This window comes from Lepisma saccharinum, chromosome 16 (genome assembly GCF_977018435.1).
Source record: "Lepisma saccharinum chromosome 16, izLepSacc3.1, whole genome shotgun sequence".
Lineage (NCBI taxonomy): Eukaryota > Metazoa > Arthropoda > Insecta > Zygentoma > Lepismatidae > Lepisma > Lepisma saccharinum.
This window is the reverse complement of record NC_139244.1, coordinates 58,127,545-58,153,601: the sequence shown is the minus strand read 5'-3', so window position 1 is coordinate 58,153,601 and position 26,057 is coordinate 58,127,545. Positions and strand designations below refer to the sequence as shown.

Genomic DNA, 26,057 nt, shown 5'->3' with positions numbered 1-26,057 from the left:
TATCTGCGATATGTTCGGTTGTGAATGACTACTGATTCTAAAATCAGGTCTACCATTTCAACTGCTGAAAATTGGTGGTTAACATATTGAGCTAATAAAGCTTCTAGTAAAAAATAATAATAAAAATAGGGGGGCCCCACCAAACATTTTGTCCAGGGGCCTTCACAAACCTTGATACGACCCAGATAATTTCTAAAACATGGAAGTCTGCTTGGTTCATGCCTACAGTACTATATATTAGTTATACTTATACAGGATTTGACACTCATATAACTTGATCTGAAACAAAACTTTCACCTAAATTAATGCGCTTCAAAAACAAGAACAAACGCAGATACGGTGGGAGGGGTGACGTCACGTGGCCAAGTGGGGGAGAATAGTGGAATGAGCGAATGTACAAGAAATAAAAGTTTGGATTTGAATTGTTGTTTTAGGTCCACTTTATGCACAGAAAGGCTAATCGGGACTGAACCTACAGTTTAAATTAGAACCCGAACAACTATGTGCCTCCACTGGGTATCGAACCCGGGAAAATAATAGTTTCAGAATGTCTGACAAGATGAGCTGGGCCGGTTTTTCGTGCCCAACCCTGCACATAAGATTGCAAGTGTTATTTAGAATTGATTCTCTGTGAGGTGTAGGCCGGCCCCCGTGGCGGAGTTGTTAGCACATCGCGCTACGACGCAAGGGGTCCCGGGTTCGAATCCTGGCCTAGACATGGATGTTTGTGAGTGTCCATTCATCATTATCATCAATCAATCATCCCCAACTTCGCAAATTAGCCAAAAGTGGCACAAAAAGCGAAGTAAAATAAAGCAAATCAATTAATCAAAAATCAATCGGTGAGATGAGGGACTGAAATTCGCCCCTCCGAACTGCAACTTCTGGATTCGCCACTTTAGGAAATTCTAAAAATACAAGAAAACGAATCAAGTAAGATTGCACAATATTTTATTCAAAGTGACAAAGCATTGTTATTAGTAGAAAATAACTAATCTGGCATCCAGTAACTCTGCAGTTGAATCTGAAGAGGGGTTATCCCAGCTTGATGCCCAAGCCGGCGTCGACTCCCGTGTAGGCCACGAGGCACCCGATGACCCTCCCCTCCTCGTCCCTGGCGGAGAAGCGAAGGGTGTGGTTGCCATGGAACTGACGGAGCTTCTCGGCAAGGACAGTGAAGTCCACCTCGTACGGCTTCTCGCGTTTCAGAGGACCCTGCAAGGTAAGTACACGCGTCAGCAATGTGGAACGTGAAAAAATATATACAGGGTGAACAGAGACATGTATACACACTGTAACAGGAGTGGGGCTGTTCATTGCCAAACTTTCCCGTGGCGGCGCCACGCCCGTTGTGTTCTTCAAGAATTTTCTTCGTCATTTCATTGCCCTACGCTTTACATTGGAGCGCGATTGGATGGCTATTCAAACGTAATTTTCAACGAAGGTAGGAATTTCTCATGGAAATCCACGATAGGAATGTGTTTAGTAACCCTTTAAGATTATGTAGCCAGTCGTAAGTTTTCGAAAATTACATTATTCTGAACCTAAGAATTAACATATTAACGTACACTGAAAAAAAAGGTGTGGAAATTCACCTTTTGGAGTGAGTTTGGCTTGTCACAAATAGACGTCTCCAAAAGGTGAGTTTCCACACCCCATATTGGGGTGAGTTTTTCTCACCCTAGTATAGAGTGTGTTTTTCCTCCCATAGGGTGAGTTTTCTCACCCTACTATAGAGTGTTTTTATCTTCCCATAGGGTGAGTTTTCTCACCCTAGTATAGAGTGTGTATTTTTCCTCACATAGGGTGAGTTTTCTCACCCTAGTATAGATGTGTTTATCCTCCCATAGGGTGAGTTTTCTCATTTTAGTATAGAGTGTGTTTTTCCTCCCATAGGGTGAGTTTTCTCACCCTACTATAGAGTGTGTTTATCCTCCCATAGGGTGAGTTTTCTCACCCTAGTATAGAGTGTGTTTTTCCTCCCTTAGGGTGAGTTTTCTCACCCTAGTATAGAGTGTGTTTATCCTCCCATAGGGTGAGTTTACTCACCCTAGTATAGAGTGTGTTTTTACTCCTATAGGGTGAGTTTTCCCACCCTAGTATAGTGTGTGTTTTTCCTCCCATAGGGTGAGTTTTTCTCACCTTAGTATAGAGTTTGTTTTTCCTCCCATAGTGTGAGTTTTTCTCACCCTAGTATAGAGTGTGTTTTTCCTCCCATAGGGTGAGTTTGAGGGGTTCGTGAGGAAGAGGTAAATGATCTTCGACTGGTATAATAATGCTTACCTTTAACCTTGAAGAATCAGTCAGATCTTTTGTATCTTATACAATATGAATGCAGAATAAGATAGAGCAATCATAACTTCATTGTAATTTCTTCCCAGATGGCAAATGTATCAAAGTAGAGAAATGCAGTGTTAACTCTTGCATTGTGCAATATACGACATCAAAGGGAAAACAGTGTTTCTTCATTTAATGCGTTCAGATTTCAATGTGATTAATTGTCTTCTTTATAAAAAGAATATCATTCAATTCAGCATTAAATTTTGACAAAGCTTAAAAATCTTAGAGGAAACTAGATGCAGCACGCTCACCAAGGTATTCACTCAAAAGGGTGAGGATTCCGAGTATTATGACCTTCGAAGCCTCCAAAGAGCGAAACTCACCCCAAACACACTTTTTTTTTTCTTTTTTTTTTTTTTTTGCAGTAGCAGTGTAGCTCAAACGGGCTAAATATAATCCTGCCGCAAAATTAGTTTGGTATTGACGCTTGGGAAGCACGTGGAGAAAGCGGGTCTACGTTACTGCGGGAGGGTAGGTTGCTGGCATGCGAGCCAATCAAAATTGTTCCCGTGCTTCACTCAAACCCTGGTTACCTAACAACAGAAAACGTTTATCTCGGTGTTGCCACTTATCGGGCGATTCTTTCTGCGATCAGTTTTCATGTTGTTGGGAGAGGACGTGTTGTTTGTTTGTTGCCTTGCGTTGATGTGATATTTTAACCGATCCGTTTGTTTAGTGTTTACTGGATTTAGAGTATTCTTTCTTGTATATAGCGTGTTGTTTCAGTGTGTTATTTTTTTGTACATAATTTTCTGTGTTCCGCTTGAGTATGTCGTGTGCTTGTGTGAAGAATGTCAATCACAGGAGGCAATACTCGCCATATTTACTCTTATTATAGGAGGAAAGTTCATCCCACTGTAGGGAAACTGCGCGTTTCGTTGAAAGATTCGGGACTTTTTCAAGGTGGGAAAACATCTTTAAGGACAGTCATAAAATCTCTGGGATTCTCATACAAAAAAAAATAAAATAATGGACGCAAAATAAAGTAAAGTATGGAGGCATATGGGGATGTGGAGGTAGGGCTCCACACATTCTCGACCTCGACCTAGGCCATATTATGGAAGTGATGCGGTGATGTGGTTCACCAACCGCCTTTACCCTAGGTTTGCCCTAGGTACTCATTTGGGCTGAGTCGATTCCGGAGCCGCTAGGGATATTTGATTGATTGATTGATTGATTCATTTGCTGTTTTAAGTCTACTTTATGCACGGGAAGGCTAATCGGGACTGAACCTACAGTTTAAAGTGGGATCCGAACTATTGTGCCATGTGCCTCCACCGGGTATCGAACCACGGACCCCTTGATTACAAGGCGACGACGTTACCACTACGCCATCGGGGAGGCCTGCTAAGGACATTTGAAAGAGTTCCCCAAACCACCGCGGGTCCACCGCGTAAAAGTCAGACGCCTCACCAACTGGACTTTGTGCAATTCAGTTGCGGTATAATTGAAAGATGGGCAGATTTTAACGGCGACTTCGGAAAAAAATGATTATTGAAAGTGTATATATTCAATATTTTCAGAATGGATTGAAAAAGTAACCTGTAAACAATGCTCGTTTCGTTAATTCGTTCATGTTGTAAGGGAGATGGAAATGAAGAGAAAAAACAATAACACATTCATCATTGTTATTCAGTTTTCCTCGAAAAACAATAAAACTCATCATTGTTGTTCCTTTTCATGACACGTTTTCCTCGACACAGCGTCAGACGGCTGCACTGCGTACCGTACCGCATGATATGGCAACACCGTGACGCGTGTTCCTTCAGCTCTCAATACCAAACTAATTTTGCGGCAGGTATAGTAAGTATGTTTATGCACAAAGAACACTAAACTTGACGTAGTGTGACCAGATATTTGTTGACCAAAAAGAGTATAGTCTATAAGTTGAAGGTGCGCATGCACAAAACATAAAAAGAAAACGACAATAAGGGTGGCTATTTGTTATTGCTTCTATTATAGCCCCTATAAAATAGGCCTACACGCTACAGATTCAAATTACTTATGGGGCTAATGTAATTAGCTAATTACAAATACTTTCTCACCAATGGGCACCATCATTCATACTTCTGGGATGATTTTGCTTTCTTGAGTGTGTTTAATTCGTCCTTTATTGTGGTCATGTCCACATTAAATTTCACTTTCATTACTTGTTCGTTGACACCAGGAGTGTACGTTTTTCCTCTCACCAATAAGTTTTAATAACACAAGAGTTTCTCACAATCAACATTTGTACCAGGCAGAGTAGAGTAAACAAGAATTTTATAAGATTCACAATCACTTTTAAATTTGACCCAGCCTGTACTAAATCTTTGTACACTGCACTGACCTCCACTTACCATCATTACTTCTTTTCTTCCCCCCCCCCCCATCTTCAAGATGTTTTTCAACGGCTTTTGAAATTGCACAGTAAGTGTCAAATATATCATTATCGTTAAATTCCAATGAATTTGAAATATGTTTGCTTGTTGATGGATATATGAAAATGACCCTTGAAATTGTTCATAGGAAATTCTTGAGTCAAGGAGTAAATACCTCAGTTTCTTGACATCTTCAAAAAAACTAAGTTTCTAAGTATTTTACCACTTCACAATAAAACCTATTTGAAACAGAGTATGCATATTCCTCCTTCATACTCCCTTCTTTTACAAGTTTCATAAGTAAACTTTTTGCTGAGAATGGGAAAAAGTTCTGTTCTATTCTGTAGGAGTTGAAAATATTGAACAGAAACTTCAATTACTGTTATATCACACCTTTCAAATTTTAAAATAGTATCATTAAACAGGAGTAGCTGTGCATCCAGAAAATATAACCATAATTCACTTGTATCATCTTGAAAAAAATTGACTATAGCAATTGGGGCATTTTCCTCCCTCAAAAAATAGGTATTTATTGCTTCATACTGACGTATAATTAAAGTAGAGAGAGGAATCTTATCTTTGAGTGGTATAAAAGACCCTCATAATGGCACCCAATAAATTCACAGAATCTTTTCAAATTTTCTGTTCTCACAGTAAAAAATACTAAAATGATTGTATATTTTCTCAACATCTATGGGTATTATTTTCGCACAAGGTACAGAAATTGCATTCTGTAGAATATGAGCCCCACAACCAATTGGCAAAGTATTTTTTTCTAATCTGCACTCTAACTCTCTGTGCACATTTTTATTTCCTGATATGTCTTGTTTATGCTACCAAAATTTAATGGTGCATTATCTGCTACAAATCCAACGACCTTAGTTTCCAAACCATATTGACTTACTGGATCCATCAATACACTTGAAGAAACTATCCAACTTACGTGTCTCAGAAACCGATGAACATTCTGTATGTGACTTCGATTTTATATGTTGTTCAATATCATAGTTACCTTTGTTTTTATGGAAAAGAGTATATTTGGGGATTTTTGCACATTGAAAAGAGTATAGAGTATATGAACCTCTAAAAGAGTATAATACTCTTAAAAAGAGTATGTCTGGTCACCCTACTTGACGTCATTTGGGTTGTCTCTAGCTGCCATGAGTCGATAATACCAAAATTTAGATTCTGCACTACGCTTTATGTTTCTTTTTTCTTTTTGCTAGTATGTGTAATTCAACGGCGGGAGTAGGAATCGGAAAAACTCCCCAAATTACAAAGACAAAATGTATCAAGTGCGTAAGTGCATCATATTTATTATTATGTACTATGTTCTATCCGATAACTTAATATTGTCCTTGTATTGAGCAGACATTTTACTCTCGTATATATATATATTTTTGTTACAACAATTTCAAAATTATAATTTTATAATTCTTAGACCTAGAGGTTACGAGACATGAAACAGAAGATATCATATTTTTTGTAATAACTATTTTTCTCGATAAATGTCTATATACTTACTTATAAAACAGAGGACCATATTACTAGCCCGGGTGTAAGGGTGATCATCTACGTAGTACACCCAATTGTCAACCTCACTTCCATGTATAGTACACCCTGGACTGCATTTGGCAGACTAACGAGGCTCTGGCGTCTAGAAATACGGCCAGTATAATCTTCGTAGGACTGTGTGTGTGTGTGTGTAGTCCATTGCTTTGCCTTTATAGGCTATGTGCTGAGTGCCTCTTTACAGCCTCAGTTTTTAACCAAGGTAAGAATATTTTAATCCTCAGAAACGTGTTTTATTTTTATTATGATAAGGGGCTGGCGCCCGTATAGTGTGACGGGTGCAAAATAGCCTAAGTGCTGACGCACCCAAAATTTTAGATTCATATTCAAATTCAAATTCAAAAAATATTTACTAGCCATGTGGAAAAGTATGTTATCATGTAAAAAAACGGACAGTATTTAAATTGATCCGAAAAAAAGGTTCCTGGACCGAATTGAAATACGTTATAGATAAAAAGGTTCTTTACATCTCCTGGACTGGAATTGAATTTATTTAAAACCTGGACCTTCAACAACCCTGGTTTGATGTTCCTTATAATTTAGAGCATATGAAGACCCAGGGGGAAAAACGATGAATGTCGATTTTTCGCCCATTTTGAGATCGTAGCGCCATCTGATAGCTCAGAAGCTGTACTATAAGAATGAGAACGGTCTTGGTTGGGAAACGGTGAGAAGTGCCTGAAAAACGCATTATTATTTTGGCATATATTGACGTATTTATGAATAGAAAAATCTTGTTTTTCATTTCCTGGCAAATCGTCTCGAATGAACATTCATCGTTTTTCCCCCTGGCCCTTCATATGTATGCATTATTAATAATACTTAAATCAATTATTTAAATGAAACATGGTGAGAATGTTAGATGAAAGATGTATTGTTTTAAAATTATGAATTTACAGAAATTAGCTTCATTTTGGAATCTGTTTAATTTAAAATATCCACCCGTTCAACAATACTAATGAAGAAGAGACGAGTAAAGAAAAGGACAAACAAAAGAGAGAATTGCAAGAATGTTCTTTACCTCTGGTCTGTCGCACACGTCTTCTGTTTTTCCAAAGCCGTACATAATGAAGCATCTTTCCCAAAACTGGTCTTCCTCAGCAATCTCCCCCTCCATTAGAAAATCACAGGTGTCTTCCAGAGTTCTCGTCAGGTCAGATCCCACTTTGTCCACCGTGGCCTGCAAGTTCAAATAAATGAGCGGGTATCTTAAGAATAGAGCTGCTGACGAGTAGAATTCGACAACTAAATTATATAATCGCATTAACAGTCATATCTACTACGGGGGTTCCCCCTCAATAATTCATAGACGAGGGATAAGGGGGACGTATGTTTCTCAATTGTTTTGTCTAGAAAAACAGCTAGCAACCATATCGTCGCTGTGAGAATTAAGCATTTTGGTTTGGAGTGGATGCCCACTTAGTGGTGTAGTTGTCATTTCATTTCGGAGGAGAGTGGTGGTATTCAAATTTGTATATGTTGCCAGTCAGTAAATTAACTATTGTCTGGTTATGGCCTAGGTCATTAAATCTTATGATTACATTTAAACGTAATCTAGAAATACTTAGTAGATATAATTACAATTATAAGAAAACCCAAACTCATGCACAATAAAAGCTATCGAAATAGTAACACCGAAAATTTGACCAAATTTATATTGTCAAGTTCAAACTTAGTGTGCATCTGATAAAATATGAGCACTATGTCATGAAAACATAAGTGGAAAACAGTCTGTTGTCTCAGCTCGATGAGTTGTTCTTTTTTAATCCACAAGGCTGTCCATTTATAACACCATTAAGCCTTGTTTCCATGATATGAACAACTCAATATGCTGACCAAGGCAGAAAATTTATATTATTTTAAAACATAAACTAAACGTAACGTTTCAACCTTCTAGCAAGGTCTTCTTCAGTACCCAGTACTGGGTGCAGAGTCTGAAGAAGACCTTGCTAGAAGGTTGAAACGTTACGTTTAGTTTATGATTTAAAATAATATAAATTTTCTGCCTTGGTCAGCATATTGAGTTGTTCACAAGGCTGCATACTTTTCAGCAGGGAAATCTGTGATGACTGTACCATAAATGTACACGAATGATTTTTCAATTGTATTCGTTACATAGTTAAGCATATACTACATGCTTTCGAAATACATTTTCTTTGAGAGGGATAAAACATCCCTGGCAGGTATAAAAATAATTGTATTTTGTCGGGAATACATCTTGTTGTGGGGAAAATCCTCGACATCTCCCCCGTTAATTCGCACACTGCATATTGTTTAGCAAATTGTATGTATTGGAATTCATAATTTTCAAATTGTTACAAAAAATATTAAGAATGCAAACTTTATATTGTGACTGTTTTCAAATTGTAAAATGTATAATCACTTCTTGTGTAAAAGAAAAAGAAAGAAATGTTATAGCATACTGTTTTGTTGCTTAGCAACCAGTTGTAAGAAACAAGTGAAAAGAGATAACAAGGACGTTTTTTTGCATATAGTTCGAATCATAGTAATTGGTGCATAATTAATGTATTTATTCAGTGCAAATAATAAGTATACTCATCAGAGAACAGTGTTGTGATTTTGAACTATATACATTACTGTTATTTCATAATTTGCTGTGAAGTAGAACAGTGATTTACTGAGTATAATGTAAAATGCTCAAGCCTCTACGACACTAGCAAAAAGTGGCGACCGTGTGACAGAACTCTGAAGTTAAGCAGTTCTTCGGATAAATGATGTGAAATATAATCTCAGTAGGTCTGGGATTGAAGCGAATTCTAACTGCATTTGATTGATATTCAAGTATTTAAGTGTGTGTGTAAGTTTATTTTCGGTAATGAAAAATGTCTTCCAGAGATTCATCTAAATCTCGTAGCAGAAAGAAACCTGCTATGCAATACGAGGGCACACATCTAGCAACGTTTACAAACGTTCAAGGTCAAGAAGTTAATTCTGATGATAAGACTGATACCAGTACTCGCAAGGTGGAATGTTGTGGTGATACGAAAGCTGACATCAGATTTGTTCAGTGCTATAAATGTCTTTCATGGTTTCACTTTTCTTGTCTTAACTTGTCACTTGTTCATTGGTCTATTTATTCTACTACGGTAGAGAATTACTTTTGTAAATCTTGTGAATCTAGCTATAATCCATATGAATTGTCAGCTTACAAAGAGAGAATTAGTCCTAATTTTAACGATCTGCTAGAAACAATCAAGAACATTCAGCTTGAGGATTCAAACAAAGAATTAAAATCTCAGCTTGAAGATTCCAACAAAGAATTAAAATATCAGCTTGAAGCTTCCAATAGAGAATTGAAATCTTCCAGCGAGGAATTAAAATCTCAGCTTGAAGATTCCAACAAAGAATTAAAATCTCATATTGAAGATTCTAACAAAGAATTAAAATCTCAGCTTGAGGATTCAAACAAAGAATTAAAATCTCAGCTTGAAGATTCCAACAAAGAATTAAAATCTCAGCTTGAAGCTTCCAACGAAGAGTTGAAATCCAAAATTGAAGCTTCCAATGTCGAATTACAGTCTAAAATTGAATCTATGAATTTTGATTTTAAGCAGGTTAATAACCGTATAGACGTGTTGGCTTCTGATGTAGCAATAAGAATCGAATCTTTAGCAGAAACATGTGTAAGTTCAAATGCAGAATTAAACCAGAAGTTGCAAGAAAGCATGCGAAATTATGACTGTAAAATATCAGACATTCTTAGTATACAAGATCTTCGTGAGAAACAAATAAATGAAATTGAAGGTTCTTTGCAAGGTGCAAAAGACGATATAGGTAAACTCAAATGTGGATTTGATGATTGTTGTTCGCAAGTTGAAACATTCGATTCCAAGGTTTCACAGTGTTTCGAAATTGTTAATCAGTACGATAATAATTTGAAACAGCTTGCATTGCGTGTTGATGTCATTGAGAATAATATGCAGAAACCAGTTAATGTAAATTATGGTGGTGCTGATTGTACTGTTACAGGTACTTCTCATAACAAATATTATAATACGAACACTCAAGTTCATGGTATTGATAATGTTGCAAATCGCCAATCGAGAAGATTAAATGTAAGGCATCATTCTGGAACTGGTCATAATCATGATTCTGGTTTGAGTGATTCAGATGGAAGTTCTATTAACTCTACGGATACTACTAAAGTAAAGACGTTTTATGTAAGGGAACCGCATCTTAAGCATGTAAGTTGGAAGCAAAATCGCAAACAATCTAGTTTACATAATGCTAGAAAGACGCAAGAAAATTCTAATTGCTCTTGTATGAATAGATCTAGCTGTATTTTAAACAAACACAGAGTAGAAACTGAGAATAACATTGATGTTTCCTCGAATAACGCATTTCCTGAAACAACATCAAATATGTTAGGTAGGCCAGAGGACTTCCGCAGTTATGGAGGATATTGTAATTTGAATTACACAAACTATCCTTGCACTTGGTGTTCCGGTTCTACTAATTATACTCAAATTAATCCAGACAGGTCTGATAACACAGCTTCAAGAATGAATAATACGCAGAGAGCATTTAATTCTCATAATGATAACGATGAGTCTAGAAGGAAACTGTTTAATCGTTCTTACCCTTGCACATATTTTGCTGGTAATCAACAGTCACCAAACATTCATGATAGTGCATTTGTGAATGGAATAGAAAATTGTAATGATGCACATAATTTTCAAGAAGATTGTAATACAAGACCGAACTCTGATTCTTTGGCCTTGTACATGAGGAAAGATAGACATTTGAAGTTAAATGAATTGTCTTTATTACCAAAGTTCTCAGGTCGAGTGGAAAAGCAATCTGCAAGAGAATACTTGGAACAATTAAACTCAACATTAGATCTGATAGGAGTGCCTGCTGATAAACGATTGCAGAGCATTCAGAATTGTTTTACAAATCGAGCAGCTTATTGGTTTAGAACACACAAAAGATATTTCTGTTCTTACACTGATTTCGAAAGTAAGTTTATTCAACAGTTTGCTTCGCCTGAAATGTTACAGTCACAGTTAGCTGTTTTAAGGAATCAAAAATACGACCAAAATGCACATGGTAGTTTAGAAACCTTTGCACTAAAAACACATTCCACATATTGTAATTTAGTGAACAATCCGAATGATGTTGATGTTATACAATTGATAATGAGCCAGTTGCCTGATAATGTTGCTAACAATATCGCGTGTCATAGTGTTCAGACGATGGATCAGCTTACAAATATGCTTTGTAAATTAGATGTTATTAGAACTAGTAGGAAAGGACTTATGCATTTACCTGAAGATTTAGATTGCGACAAGTCTAACAAAGGTCTTAAGAAGAATGAACATCAAAGATTAAATGTACGACAAGTAAATATTCGACAAGCAAGAAGTACTAGTTCTTCTTCTACTCAAACTCTGCCTTCTGATAATTTGGGTGCCTCTGTTGGAAATAGTTCAGACAATGTAAACCAATCTATGAGTTCAAGATATAATGAAAGTAATGCTACTAATTTTGGAAATTTCCGACGGAATAGAAATCAGATGTTTCCTAGGAATTTTTACAATACTGGCAGGTTTTACCGTAATAATAATAGAAATATCCCGAATGAGAATTCCAGACAAGATAATGGTCTTCATTTTAGGCAGCCTAATTACAGATTTTCTAGGAATGGTTACTATAATAATAACAGATCTTTGTTTCCCTCTGTTTACGAAAATTGTCCACCACAAAATCGAGATGTGCCAGTGGTGAGTGATACAATGAGGAATCAGCCCAGCAATATGCAAAGTAATATAATGACGAGTACATCTAATACTGGTGTAAATCCTAATTTGACTCAAAATCCAACTTCTGGTGTTCAGTCTTTTCAATTTAATGATGCTAGGCAACAGCAGTTGGAAAGGCAGTCTACTTTAAATTAAAGTGGCAGTCGGAAGAGCCTCTTTCCCTCTGCACTACCTACAAGAGGCACAAGGAAGAGTCAAATGATTTATTTAATGTTTGTGATGCTATGCAATTTTCGAATGAAAATGCATTAAGTAACTTGCAAATTAATTTTTTGTTAGAATGGTTTGAGGAAGAACCTGACTGAGTTATTAACGATGAAGACATCCCTGTACCTTTAACAGAAGTTCCAATTGTACATGGAATTATATGTCAATTGCCTATCATTTGTATAATAGATTGTGGTAGCCAAGCAAATGTTATGAATTATGAGGTTTGGTGTAAGATATCATCATGTATTGGTAATCTTACGTTGGACAAGGTGGATGACATTAGATTATGTGGATTTGCTGGAAATAAAAAGTGCAAAATTGTCGGTTGTAAGACGATAAATATTCAGATTGACTGCGAATACTTTCCAATGGAATTTTTCATTTTAAAAGAACTTAATGCAGACATTATTTTAGGTGTTCCTTTCTTACGAAAGTACAAGGCAATTGTGGATTTTAGGAATCAGAATATAAGTTTAATAACTTCATCAGGAAAGCAAGTGTGTACAACATTAGATAATAAGAATTCTAGTACGATAAGTGTTGAATCTGACAAGCTTGTATCTGATGTCAAGCACGATACTGACATAACTGAGAATAAATTCCAGTCATGTAGAATGTTAAAATATGTACATATGTTAGATATTGAAACAAATTATATGCCTTCCCAGAGGGATATTCACGAGAAAGTATTTGCAATTGAAGATATCGGTGACTCACAGAAACGTGATTTATTTTCACTCTTATGGAATTATCACGAACAATTTTCTGACAAACCAAGACATGCCAAGGTAGAACCATATAAGATACAGTTAGACAGTGACGTACCTATTGCCACGGCACCTTATCCTATACCAATTTCTAGGAGAAAGAATTTAGAACAAGAACTCGCCAAATGGGAAAGTTGGGGTATCATATATCAAGAATCTTCCCCATATTTAAATCCTCTACACATTGTGCCAAAACAAGGTGGTTTATGGAGACCAGTAGTGGATTTTAGAAATTTGAATAAGCATGTCATCAGTCCTCAAGTTAGAGTTGAACCAATTCATGAAATGTTACAACAATTTTTGGGATCAAAATATTTCTCTTCTATTGATTTAGCTTGTGGCTATTTCCAGATCCCATTAACTCCAGAATCACATCTTTATACTGCTTTCTCATATCGTGGTAGACAATATTTATTTCGATATCTTCCCTTCGGCATACGATCTGCTGTGTCCATTTTTCAAGACAGGACGAACAAAATTTTCACGAGAGAATTCAACAACTTTGTTGTTTGCTATTTAGACGATCTCTTGATCTTTAGTAAAACTTGGCAGGAGCATTTAACACACCTGGAAGCTGTTCTGCAAAAATTGAGAGATGTTAATATGTCCATCAAGTTTTCAAAGTGCAAATTTGCTTCTAAAGAAATTGGTTTCCTTGGACATATTGTTTCTGGAAATGAAATTAAGGTAGATAGTAGCAAGAATTCTGCTATAATAAATTTTCCAACACCAAATAACAAAAGGTCACTTCGAAAATTCTTGGGTTTAGTTAACTGGAGAAGAAAATTCGTGAATAAATTTGCAGAAGTTGCCCATCCGCTTTATGAACTTCTAAAGTCGAATATTCTCTGGACGTGGAAGGAAGTGCATGTAGAAGCTTTTGAAAGGTTATGTGATTTGGTTATATCTCCAGAAGCTTTAGCACAGCCTAATTTTTCTAAACCTTTTAACATAAATGTAGATGGTTCAAAGAAAGGTATTGGAGGTGTTTTATGGCAAAATGGAGAGACACCAGAAGATAATCCCAGGATTATTCAGTATGCAAGTAGAGTTCTTCGTGGTAATGAGTTGTCTTACAGTACACATGAAATCGAATGTTTAGCAATTATTTTTGCTTTTGAGAAATTTTATATTTATGTAGCCGGAACTAAAATTAATTTGTTCACAGATCATAAATCTCTTTCTTGGCTGGAGTCAGCAAGAACTTTAAATCCACGTTTAAATAGATGGTGTTTAAAACTGCAAGGTTTTAATTATGATACCCACCATGTTTCGGGGGTAAACAATCAAGCTGCTGACACATTAAGTCGATATCCCGATACTACTACAGCAAATATTTCTTTATCCGAGTTGTTTATTAATAACTTAAAATTATATATTATTGAAGAAGATACTTTGGAATTCTGGAAGGAGTCTCAACATCGTGACGCATATTGTAGTGCTTTAATTCAGAAGATTAAGAACGGAAATCTTTCCAAGTCTTGTAAGATTCAGTATGCTTTCCAAGATAGCATTTTATTTTTAAAATGTTTTTCTGAAGATAATTGGAAATTATTGTGCCAGTTTCATTAATACCGAAAATCTTACATAAACTGCATGATATGCAAGGACATTTTGGATATAGAAAGGTTTTTAGTAAATGTAAGAAATTATATTATTGGCCAAAGATGAACTGCAGTATTAAACAGTATTTGAATAATTGTTTAACTTGTGCCAGAACTAAACAAGCTGTTTTGAAAAATGAAAAGGATGATTTACACGTTTATTCTACCAGTCCACATTATTTGATTTCAGTTGATTTGATAGGACCACTTCCGAAATCTCAAGGTTACACATTTATATTGACTGTAATAGATGTAATGTCCAAGTTTCTTATGGCATATCCTTTAAGGAAAGCAACATCTAGAGAAGTAATTAATAAATTTAAACTGCAATATTTTTATCATTATCCTGTATGTAATAGTCTACTGTCTGATAATGGTTCGCAATTCAAGTCAAGAGAATGGAAAACTTTTGTGGAAGAATTTAAAATAAGGCATATCACTACTTCAGTTTATTCTCCGTTTGCCAATCCTATTGAACGATACAACAAGGAGTTAATTAGATTATTAAGACTGTACATAAGCAAAAATCATGAACATTGGTCAAAATATTTAAGTTTTGTTTTAGGACTATTAAATAACTCCGTATCTGAAGTAACGGGATACACTCCAAATGAATTATTCTTGCATCATGAAATAAGAGATCCTGTTTTAAACCAAATTGATTGGCCTGAGACATTGAAAGCAGTTCCTTGGAAATATAAATGTTTAATTGCCAAATCTCGTTTGAAGGAAAAATATAAAATCAAGCCTAAGGAAACTAGTGATAGATACACAAGGATAGAGACAAATGATATAGTATTAGTCAAAAACCATGGACAAAGCAGTGCTGAGTGTAAACGAATACACAAATTTATGGACTTGTGGCTTGGTCCATATTTAGTTAAAGAAATTAATGGTAACTGTTGTGAATTGTTATCGTTGGATGGAAAGAGAACTGTACAAACACATAATGTATCCAATTTAAAGAAATTCAATTGTAGTCAGGAAAGAAAGGACGAATTATGTAAACTTAAGTAATTTCAAAAGATCTCAACAACCTTTTAATAAGAACTGTTAATATGTTTTAAATAATTATGATATGTTTTAAATATTTTCTTTGTTAATTAATGACAATATGTATGTCATGAGAAAGTTTGTTTTCTTTGTAGTTTTTCATGTTATCTAAAAATTTTAAAACCGATGTTCTAAAATTTTTCTCCGAAGGAGGGAGAATGTTGTGACTGTTTTCAAATTGTAAAATGTATAATCACTTCTTGTGTAAAAGAAAAAGAAAGAAATATTATAGCATACTGTTTTGTTGCGTAGCAACCAGTTGTAAGAAACAAGTGAAAAGAGATAACAAGGACGTTTTTTTTGCATATAGTTCGAATCATAGTAATTGGTGCATAATTAATGTATTTATTCAGTGCAAATAATAAGTATACTCATCAGAGAACAGTGTTGTGATTTTGAACTATATACATTACTGTTATTTCATAATTTGCTGTGAAGTAGAACAGTGATTTACTGAGTATAATGTAAAATGCTCAAGCCTCTACGACACTAGCAATATCAACCAGAAACAGAAAAAAGAAAAATATGACAGATTATAGTTGGTTTAAGTCAATGGTATTAAAGCAAGGGGGCACCCAAGAGATTTGCAGGACGCAGGTTGCGTCAACGAACCTTTTGGAGGCGAATTTCCTGTAAGAGAAATTTGACTGAATAATTGATTTAGTAGGTATTAGACGGAAGTTGAATATGTCGATATTTATTAGTAATGTTTGTACATTAATAGAAACTTGTATAGTGGCAAAGGAATCAAGAGAGAAAGTATTATTTTTGGAGAACAATGTCAACTTTGTCGTAACGTTTATGATGTATATGAATTCTAGACTAACAAGAGGATTTAAGTGAAAAGAGATTGAACATACATGTGGAAGGAGACATGTGGGACTATTGAATTTTTTATTTTGAAAATTACCTTAACTCGAGGATAACTGCTATTCTGTGAATTAGTGATTTTGCTAGAAGTATCTCTCTATCCACGTCAACAAAATGTTTCAACCAGGTAGACACTCACAAATATCCATGCCCAGGCCAGGATTCGAACCCGGGACTTCTGGGGTCGAAGTGCGCTGTGATAACCACTCCGCCACGGAGGCCGGCGATGGTATGATATCAATGGGCATACACATTTTTTTGTTATCTGCTCCATTTAAATTTATGGCAAAAAAATAGCCTCAAAAGTTCACATAATATACGCTGTTAGAGTATTCAAATAATAGGGAATATAAAGCTCGTGAAAAACATTCAGCTCCTCTTCTCTTAGACCAGGCATGTCCAACTTCAATCAAGTAGTGATCTACTTTTTAGTGTCACAACAGACAGTGAGCTACTATTACTCGTTAAGCACCGTAGGGAAAATATACAAATAACACAATAAATAATACAATAAAAGTAATGTGTGTTGAAATGAAATGGCTTACCTTTTGGTTAGTGTAGTGACGTGCACTGAGGAGTAGCTAGTCTAGCAGAGATAGATCAATCAATCTCACATCTCTACCTATTTTGAAATCACAATATCTATTGTATTGTTCAAGCCACAGTTCATATGCAACACCTTTTTTCCAACGCGCTTCTCGTCCCTCGGTGCGATCCGCGGGCAAATCTGGCCTGGCTCGCTCTTCCTTCGCCTCATCAGCTCCAGGTATAGAAACGGCCGCCAGAAGGGAAAGGGAAGATTTTTGCCTCTACCTCCCTTGCCCACTCGCTCCCGCTGCAACGGTTGAAAGCACGTGCTTTCAAGTCCTCCAGTCTATCTCCTATAGTACAGATAGGGGATTGGATTCCCTTCGCTGTATTTGTAAATCCTCTAAAGAACTTACGGGGAAATTTTCTGCAGTACCTTTGTTCTCTGTATTTACACAACAAATTTTTACACGTTGTACAATTTGTATGTATTATATGGGATGTAGTTTTATTATTTATGAAATGGGAACGTGTTATGTGCAGACAATAATGTTATACTTTCTTTCTTTCTTTTTTTTCTTTCAAATATGGAAAATATAATGATTAAACTACAATATTTGCTCACTCTCTCTCTCGCTCTCGTTTTAGTAGTGTTTTATTTAAATATACTAATCTCTTGGCCTGTAACGGATGTATTTATTTGGGCAAGAGAACGCGCGTTCATATCGTTGTTGGTTTGGTTTATTTTACTTCGATTTTCTGCCACATTTGGTTATCGCGAAGATGAGGATGAGTGATGATATGATGAGATTGATGAAGGGACCTCATATGAACAATCCAGGCCGGGATTCGAACTCGTGATGAGCGCGCATTCTTGTTCCTATGTGTTGTCGTCTGCAGTGAATAATGAAATAATTTGGAATGAAAAATGTATCTCAGAACTCACACTAAAAAAAAGTGTGTTTTGTTACCTGTTTTGTTTCTGTGCATAAAGTGGACTTAAAACACTTAATCAATTAACCGTGGGGTAGTGGTTATCACAGCGCGCTACGACACCAAGAGTTTCGGGTTCGAAACCCCGACCTGGGCATGGGTGTTCTTTGTGTTTGTCCCTTCATTAATTTTATCGTATCATCTTCGCAATTAACCAAATGTGACAAAATAGCTGCGCTAAGTAACAAAAATCAAATCAAATCATTGATTGATTGTTTGATTTGGTTTATTTTACTTCGCTATTCTGCCACTTTTGGCTAATCGTGAAGATGATACGATACAATTGATGAAGGGACACACACAAAGAATACCCATGGCCAAGCCGAGATTCGAACCCAGGATCTCTGGCTTAGTGGTCAAATCAAATCGTCTTTTATTTTAGAATGGGGGTGGGGGTTACGTGTACTTTTTTAATACTCATTCATCAGTTTGCAATCTTTTCCTGTTATTGACGTTCTACTTCTTAGGAATACTGAGCCCTAAAGGTGGGAGGGGTATGACCCACACCAACCCCACCCCTTGAGGACGCCACTGATTCCTACCCCGCACGTCACTGGGTTAGTGAGACGTCTGAGCCTGCATGTCGCTCACCAGTCTTTGGAAGTCAATCGAGTATTCAGTGAAGGCCTGCTTTTGGGAATCCTCGAGATGCTCATCTGTCATGTTGGAATGTTGTTTACTCTTCGTCATTTTTAGGTAAGAGAACGCCGATTCACAGCAATATGTTGAACCGAAATATGAGTGCACAATTTCACTGCATCTTCTCAAATTCGGGAATTCTTCTCTGGGCACGAACTTCCAAAACGATTGTTCTTCAGCGCGACTCTTGAGAAAGATGCCATTTTTTGGTGCTGACATCTCCTCCTCAGGGGATGGCTGACTCATTGTGTAGTTTTCACTGATAACAGCTGCAATTTCTTTAATTTTCAAATCTGATTTGAATGGGAATGACAAGTATTCTACAACTACGCTAATTTTGTTGAAGTCACGGAATCTGTTTTAGAACTCTTGGATAACCGAACCGATTTCACTCACATATTTATCTGTACGAGCAACAAAGTCTAGATATTTTTCCAGATGGTCCTGCATGTTAGGAAAGTGATCAAAAATATTATTTGTTAAATCAGTCAGCATTAGCTCGAATTTGGTTTTGTATGATGAAACTGTACTGATCATTTCAGCTATGCATTTATTTTTGCCTCGTAGTGAAAGGTTCATATCACTTAATTTATCTGTAAAGTTGGCTAGACATGCCAGATCAAATAACCCCTCATCATTTTCTAATTCTGGTTTCTCGTCTTCCCTCTCCTTCAAAAAAGACTTAATGAATTAAATATGTTCTGACTTGTAGTTCTCCGTTTCAAAGATATCATTCCTAACAGTTCTTCTTTAACTTTTAAAATCTAGCAAAACCATCCTAATAGAAGTGTAATTCAAATAACGTATATTCGTATAATTATAATAGATACCTGCGATCGACCAAAAAACGTCCCGCGATCGACCGGTCGATCGCGATCGACGCGTTGGACATGCCTGTCTTAGACGAAGTCGCCAGAAGAAGCATAATTGCAACCGACTATAGTTTTTGAGTGTTTGCTCGTCATCTGGATATTTTTGTTGTATTGTTTTTCAACTTACATGAAGCAATATGAATGAAAGATAATACATTTCCTTCGCAACAACGTTGCAATTTAATTTTCAATTTAGCTTTCGCTCTCTACGTAGACTGTGCATGGTATAAGCCCATGGAATCTATACTCTGTCCCGGTTATCTCTGGAACAAGCGAACGAAAACAAGTCTCTGCGCAAGTAGTGATGCGAGACGGCTCCACCATTGAACAAGTGAGAAGTAATTGGATTGAGTGGAGGGGTGGGAGCAGTGACGGCCGCGGCCTGAAATACGTGGGGGAGTACAGATTTCGGAGACAAATTCTCGGGAGGCTAACTAATACCAGCTAAAAGATATTTACTTAATACTTTACTACGGTATAATTTTACTACTGACATATTTTACAGTCAGATCAAAAGATAAATCACTAAGATGTTGCACTTTGTTCAATCATATACTAGCGTACTTCTAGGCACGAATCGTTTATGTCAAATAAAATGCAATAACTACATTGTTTTCATTTTGAAAACCATTATTGAGTGGAATAATAAGGCAGACTTATTATTCATTTGAACAGTACAAAATACACCACCTACTCATTATCAACTCGCTGGATATACGTATGAATGTAAAGAGAGGTGAGTTATTTTTTGCTAAAATGAGAACATAAACCACAGCAAGAACTACGATAAGATACGTCTGTTTTTACGAGCAGCTACAACCCTGTTTAAATCCAAAGATTTTGCAAGCTCTTTCTCAAAGGACAGAATAGATAGAACACTCAACCTTTCGTTACCAATTCGAATACGAAGGTAACACAAACACACTTGATTTACCGCAAGCAGCCGTTGATGGAGATACATTCCAATAACACCAAAGCTTATGAAGTTCGTTTGTGAAATGCAATTTTGAATGTTTCAACCATTGCAAGCAGCTGCTGAAAGGTCTTTATTTTGAGTTCCTTTCTGCCTCATAATGTGCCATAATTCTAAACTGTCCAAATCACAACAGTAGGGAGCGGCAAAAGATTATATAGCTTTTCGTGCTTCAGAAAACCGGCAATAATAAAGTAGAGGCATCTATATCTGTGCAAGACATATCTTCTACATTAGGAGCTGCCACTCTCAACGAACAAACATATTTTCACTACAAATTCACCTCCAGAAGACAAATAAAATGACACAAAAGTAATGAATATAGTTTTAGTGAAAATAACTGCTGAAGATTATAATTCTATTTCAGAATATGTTATGCACAAATACTGACCAGAATTGGATCAATAGTTTTAGATGTGCTTCAAAGGTTAATTCCTCCGCACGGAATCAAATTTTGCCGCTATGACGGTACTACAGATGTTATTTTCTAACCTCACAAATGATAATTAATTAACATATGGGACTTGGACTGCGAGCAATAAATTTGCCCAATCGTGCTGATTTTCGCACGATATCGCAATGAATATCTGATTGGATTTGTATTAAGGTACACCACATGCACATAGGGTAATCGGGACGAGAGCTACAGCTTCTATTGCACTCCGAACCACTTAATGAAATGTTACCTCAACCGGGGATCGAACCCAATACCCCTTGATATCAAGGCAGCAGTTTTATCGCTGGACAGCCAATCGGGGCTGGTAGCCCAATTTTAATCTTTCCAATTCTTAGCATTTAAGAATTACTAAGTTTGTGTACTCTTTGATTCTTTAACATCGTATTTCTCCCTCTCGAATATTTGCAGGATAGATATAACTATGAAACCAATTAGACTTGTGCAATTGTCAGTACTCGAATGAGGAACTAACGAACAGAAAAGAAACATAACACTTCAAAAGATTTTGAACGTCGTCATACTTATAAAAAATCATTTGTTACACATGTTAGATCTATTCCGAAATATAGGGATACGATTTATAGAGGCTAATAATTTTACACATTTGGCTGTACATGCCAACAATCAAAGACCAATCTCACAGCCACTGAATACGTCCACCTACCAGGCAGGCAGCAGATTTCGTAACAAGTTTGGCGACTCATGATTGGGCAATTACTTAGTATCAAATGATCAGTGGTCACTGATATCCAGGCATATCTGCAGCAGCCCCTCCCCCGCCCACTTGATTTTAGAACACATCGTAATAATGTAACCTTGCGATCTAACCGAACTAGAAAATGTACATGAATACTGTACGTGCCTCAATGGAAGTTTTATAATTGAGTAAATTTCTCCTTTTTAAGTTTTCGGTCGAAATGCGTCTACGGTACTACAAGATTCTAGGCGGGGCTACAGGGAGGAGGGGCTGAGATCTGTTTTGGGGGGCTTCAGTCCTTGAGGGAAGACTGCAGTTACCAGCCTTCGGAGTAGCGTTCACTGCTTCGCTCTGCCAACTCGATTTCACCCCTCTGTCTGCCGCTATGCGCGGCCTTGCTCCAGAGATAAAGGAGTACGTGTAGACAATGCACGTAGACATAAGACCCGTCTATAACCACGTTTGTCACAACCTGTCCCGCTTCACTCACTAGCTGATAGCTGGCTTTTCTAGCATAAACCACGCGACGTTGCTGCCGCAGACCGCGTGAACTCCTTGCTGGGGAAAGCCAAAGCCAGGCATCAAATTAAAATACGCAACGTGGCAACAGCGCCCACGTAAGCGCCTCTCTTCTGCCTTCCATTCACTCCTCGCTGTCCAGCAGACGACTTTTTTCTCGTTTCTCAATGGCACCGAAACTGTCGAGCGATCGCTAGCGCGGGAAACGGGACAGGTTCGAACAAACGCGGTATAGTTCGCTGCACTTTTCGACTCTCTCTGCACTCGCGCGTCTACTTGGTTACACGGTGCAACACCCACTCGTCTATTTCGTTCATTTTGTGTCAAGTAGTGTATTTGTTGTTTGCACTACGTTCTGGAGCGGCGTAGCGTGTGGTGTATGATCACGTGGTGCGTACCAACTAATCAAATGAACGTTTAAAGCAGGCATTTATTGAATCTTCTGAACTATTACGTCGCTATTCGTCTACATGGTTGATCGTAAACACATGGCCATGTAATTAGGCGGGTGGCAGAAGTTCGCGCTGTTGTCACATCCGTGTGTTCGGACTCAGAGGTTTAAGAGAATGAAAGATCTCGTTGTAGAGTTGGTCTTTGTAATCCATGTGATACAAACGATCATTATTTGCTCGAGAGGTTAGGGATGAAACAAAAGTGCCCCGGAAAGAGGTCGGTCTGATGCTCGAACTAGGCAACGCAGCCCAGTTGACGTTGCCACGCAGTGCGCAGAACCAGCGAGTTTTGTTCCGCTCTCGCTTTGTTTTTGCCTTATGTGGCACCAGCGCAATTCTGCCCAGTCGCATATTTTCATGGTCGTGCGTTTAGTGTAAAAAAAAATGTACAGCGAACTAGACGGGGTTATAAAGTTACAGCACAGATAAGGGATCTGTGGTTACAGTCTATGGCACATCACTGTCCCGTCTCTGATAAATCTTCCTCATTCACAAAAAAGAGTTTTTTTATTGGCTGAATTACTTACCGACCAGTGTCCCTTGAGAGGCTTAAGCAGCATGATCTCCCCCGTGACTCTGTACATGCATTCATCGAGGGTGACCTTCATCGTTCCTTGGGAGATGATGCGCTCGTCCACCTCTTCGTCAGGGCAGTCGCCCCAATCGTAGATGTAAACCTTCACACTGTTGCACTAGAAATAAACAGCAAAAACATTAACATCTGTATAAATAGGAGAGCTTACAGGAGTCTTGTTGGAAAACCTGATGGTAAGATACCTTGTAGGAAGGCCAAGGCGAAGATGGAGGGATAACGTTGAGATGGACCTAAAGGAAATCGGTAGGGATGGAAAAGATTGGATTGTTATTTCCCAGGATAGGGACAGATGGAAGGCTTGTGTTGCTGCAGCTATAACCTTCGGCTTTAAGAATGCTCGAGAGTCTAACATTTATAAGAATTATGTAAATGCAGGAATGAGGTCAGAAATTTACATAATACAAAGAATATACATTCTTTCTTTCTCTTTCCGTTATTTTAAATTGGTTTTCTGCCTCAATCATGGCGACGGTAAGGGTGAAGGATGAGATGTTTTAATTGATGATGACACGAAGACACCCATGGTTAGAATCTGGGATGTCTGGCTTTATAACACCTTAACGCTTCGCCACGGAGCCTGTTGCAAAGAATACATCCTTGCATAGTTTGTCGAAATTCGTAGGTGACAGATGTCAGAACTTACACTTCATGATTAAAATGTCCATTCTATAACTTTCAATGGGTACCTGGGGGGAGGGAGAGTGGTGCTGATCACATCACCTCCAAAAAGGCCGAGCTCGAGAAAGTGTGGGGTCCTACCCCCCACATCCCTTTAATGTGCGTTCATAGCACGAGGAATTTTACCTTACCATTTTACCCTAACTTTCAAATACTTTTCTTGTAAAAGTATAAGTGCAGTTAATTATCAAATACAATTAGTGTACATTTCAGTTTATTAGCAGTATGAAATGTAAGAAAATAAAAACAATTGCTCCAGATAAGTGCTCTCTGTTACATCGAATATATGTTTCAGAAGTATTAAATTGGCAATGAAAATAATACTTTAGTATTATTATAATCTCATAATAATTATTATTATTACTTGATCATTGTTATTATTATTTATACTAGTTTACTACATTAATAAATTAGTAATTATGTAAAAAACTTGTCTTGTTCCGACTTTCGTACCTCATGTCCATATGAAAGTAAAAGAAATATTAACTTAAATGTCCGATGGCATCCATTGCTAGACCAATGTTATTATTAATATTTTAAATGTTGTCATTAACACGAAAAACTGGAAGAAAATATTAAATTAATATTAAAAAACTGCGCAAATATATTTCCCGAACATCGCACATACGAACACTATTCCATTATTGTCTCCACTCTATTTTCATGTACTGTACGTGTGTGCGTGTGTGTGTGTGTGTGTGTGTGTGTGTGCGTGTGTGCGTGCGTGCGAGCGTGCGTTCGTACACGTTTTTGTGTGTGAGAGATAGAGAGCCTATGCCAAAACGGTAAATCTTACAGTACATTCCAGTGGTGTAGATTTCTCCATTCCATAAACTTTAAAGTAAATTTATAAATATATTATTTTTTTCATAGTCAACAAAAACAAAATACTTAAAATGTTGTTAAATATTTCTTGAGAATAAAGTCCTATGTCCTGTCATCGTTTGCATGAATGACATTTGAAAGTACGAAGAGATTCTTGTGTCATGAAGTTTAGAATGAAAAATATATTTCAAACGTTTGTGTTACAGTATTAAATATTGCTGTTACGTTGTGAGGAAGGGTAAAGGATAAAATCCCTGGTAGGGATGAAAATGTACCTTTGCTGCCTTCCCGTTTCGCCGAATGGCCCTGATACGCAATATATCAGATTTGTCACCTAAGTAAAGTTTTTCGGCGAAAAGGGAATTCCCGTTTGGCCGTATCCCCTTTCGCCGAATATCTTGAAAGGAGGGAATTTTCCCCCGTGGGAAATTTCAGAAAACTTACTGCCACAATATCTGGGTGTTGGAAAACAATCTACGAACAAGTGCGGGTTCAGGAACTCGTAGCAACTTTTGATAGGTTGATGAAATTGAACGTAGTTTTTTCCTTTCTTTGGCGTCAAATTTAAATACAGTGTGTATCATGCGATATATGTACATCGGTTAGATTCAAATCGACTAAAATCATCCTTGTTGTAGGCATTTCGACAAGAACATTCAAACATTCAAGCCAAGACTGACTACTGGCTCTGCAGGACTCACAATATGAGGACATGCTGTTTGCATTTGCATACTTAATGTCAAAAGTCTATATGGTAATAATCTTTTACGATGATTTCTGTAAATAAAACATTCCTTACATTTGTAATAGATTTTCTGATTTTCTATAAAAGTCCAACCCTATTGAATATTCACTTTCATCAACCAATGAAAGTGTATAATGAGTTTCGGACTTCGTTGAAATAATCCTTCACTACAGTCCTTGATATTTCCCAACGGAGAGAAACATTCCCTCCCTTGGCACCCCAGTTATTTCACACCCTGTGTAAATGCTCTACAAATAATTATAAATAGTTATAATTCATTAGAATTTGATTATAATTATATAGTCTAAAATAGGGATGTTCGAGAAGCAAGTCCTTGCATAGCCTAGTGCAAGGTGAAATTCCACATATTCAGATGTTGGATCAGAGAATCTCTCCCGTTACAAACACTAAACAAATAAGAAATATAATTTTCTGCGGATAACACTTACTTCTGACCACGTCATCTCAGCATATATAATGCTAAAGCAGAGGATACCCTGTGCCAAGAGGCAAAACAACAGCTGC

General features: G+C 37.0%; 1 protein-coding gene across 1 annotated transcript; it reads right to left on the bottom strand.

Annotated features, from left to right (window-relative positions):
* Nucleotides 1-940: 940 nt before the first annotated feature.
* On the bottom strand, nt 941-26,057 carry LOC146000100 (uncharacterized). Its single transcript, XM_083137440.1, has 4 exons — nt 25,982-26,057; nt 23,217-23,381; nt 7,294-7,452; nt 941-1,215 (listed from the first exon to the last, which is right to left on the bottom strand). Exons 1-4 carry the CDS (start codon nt 25,994-25,996, stop codon nt 1,036-1,038), a joined length of 519 nt encoding a protein of 172 aa, XP_082993566.1. The 5' UTR covers nt 25,997-26,057; the 3' UTR covers nt 941-1,035.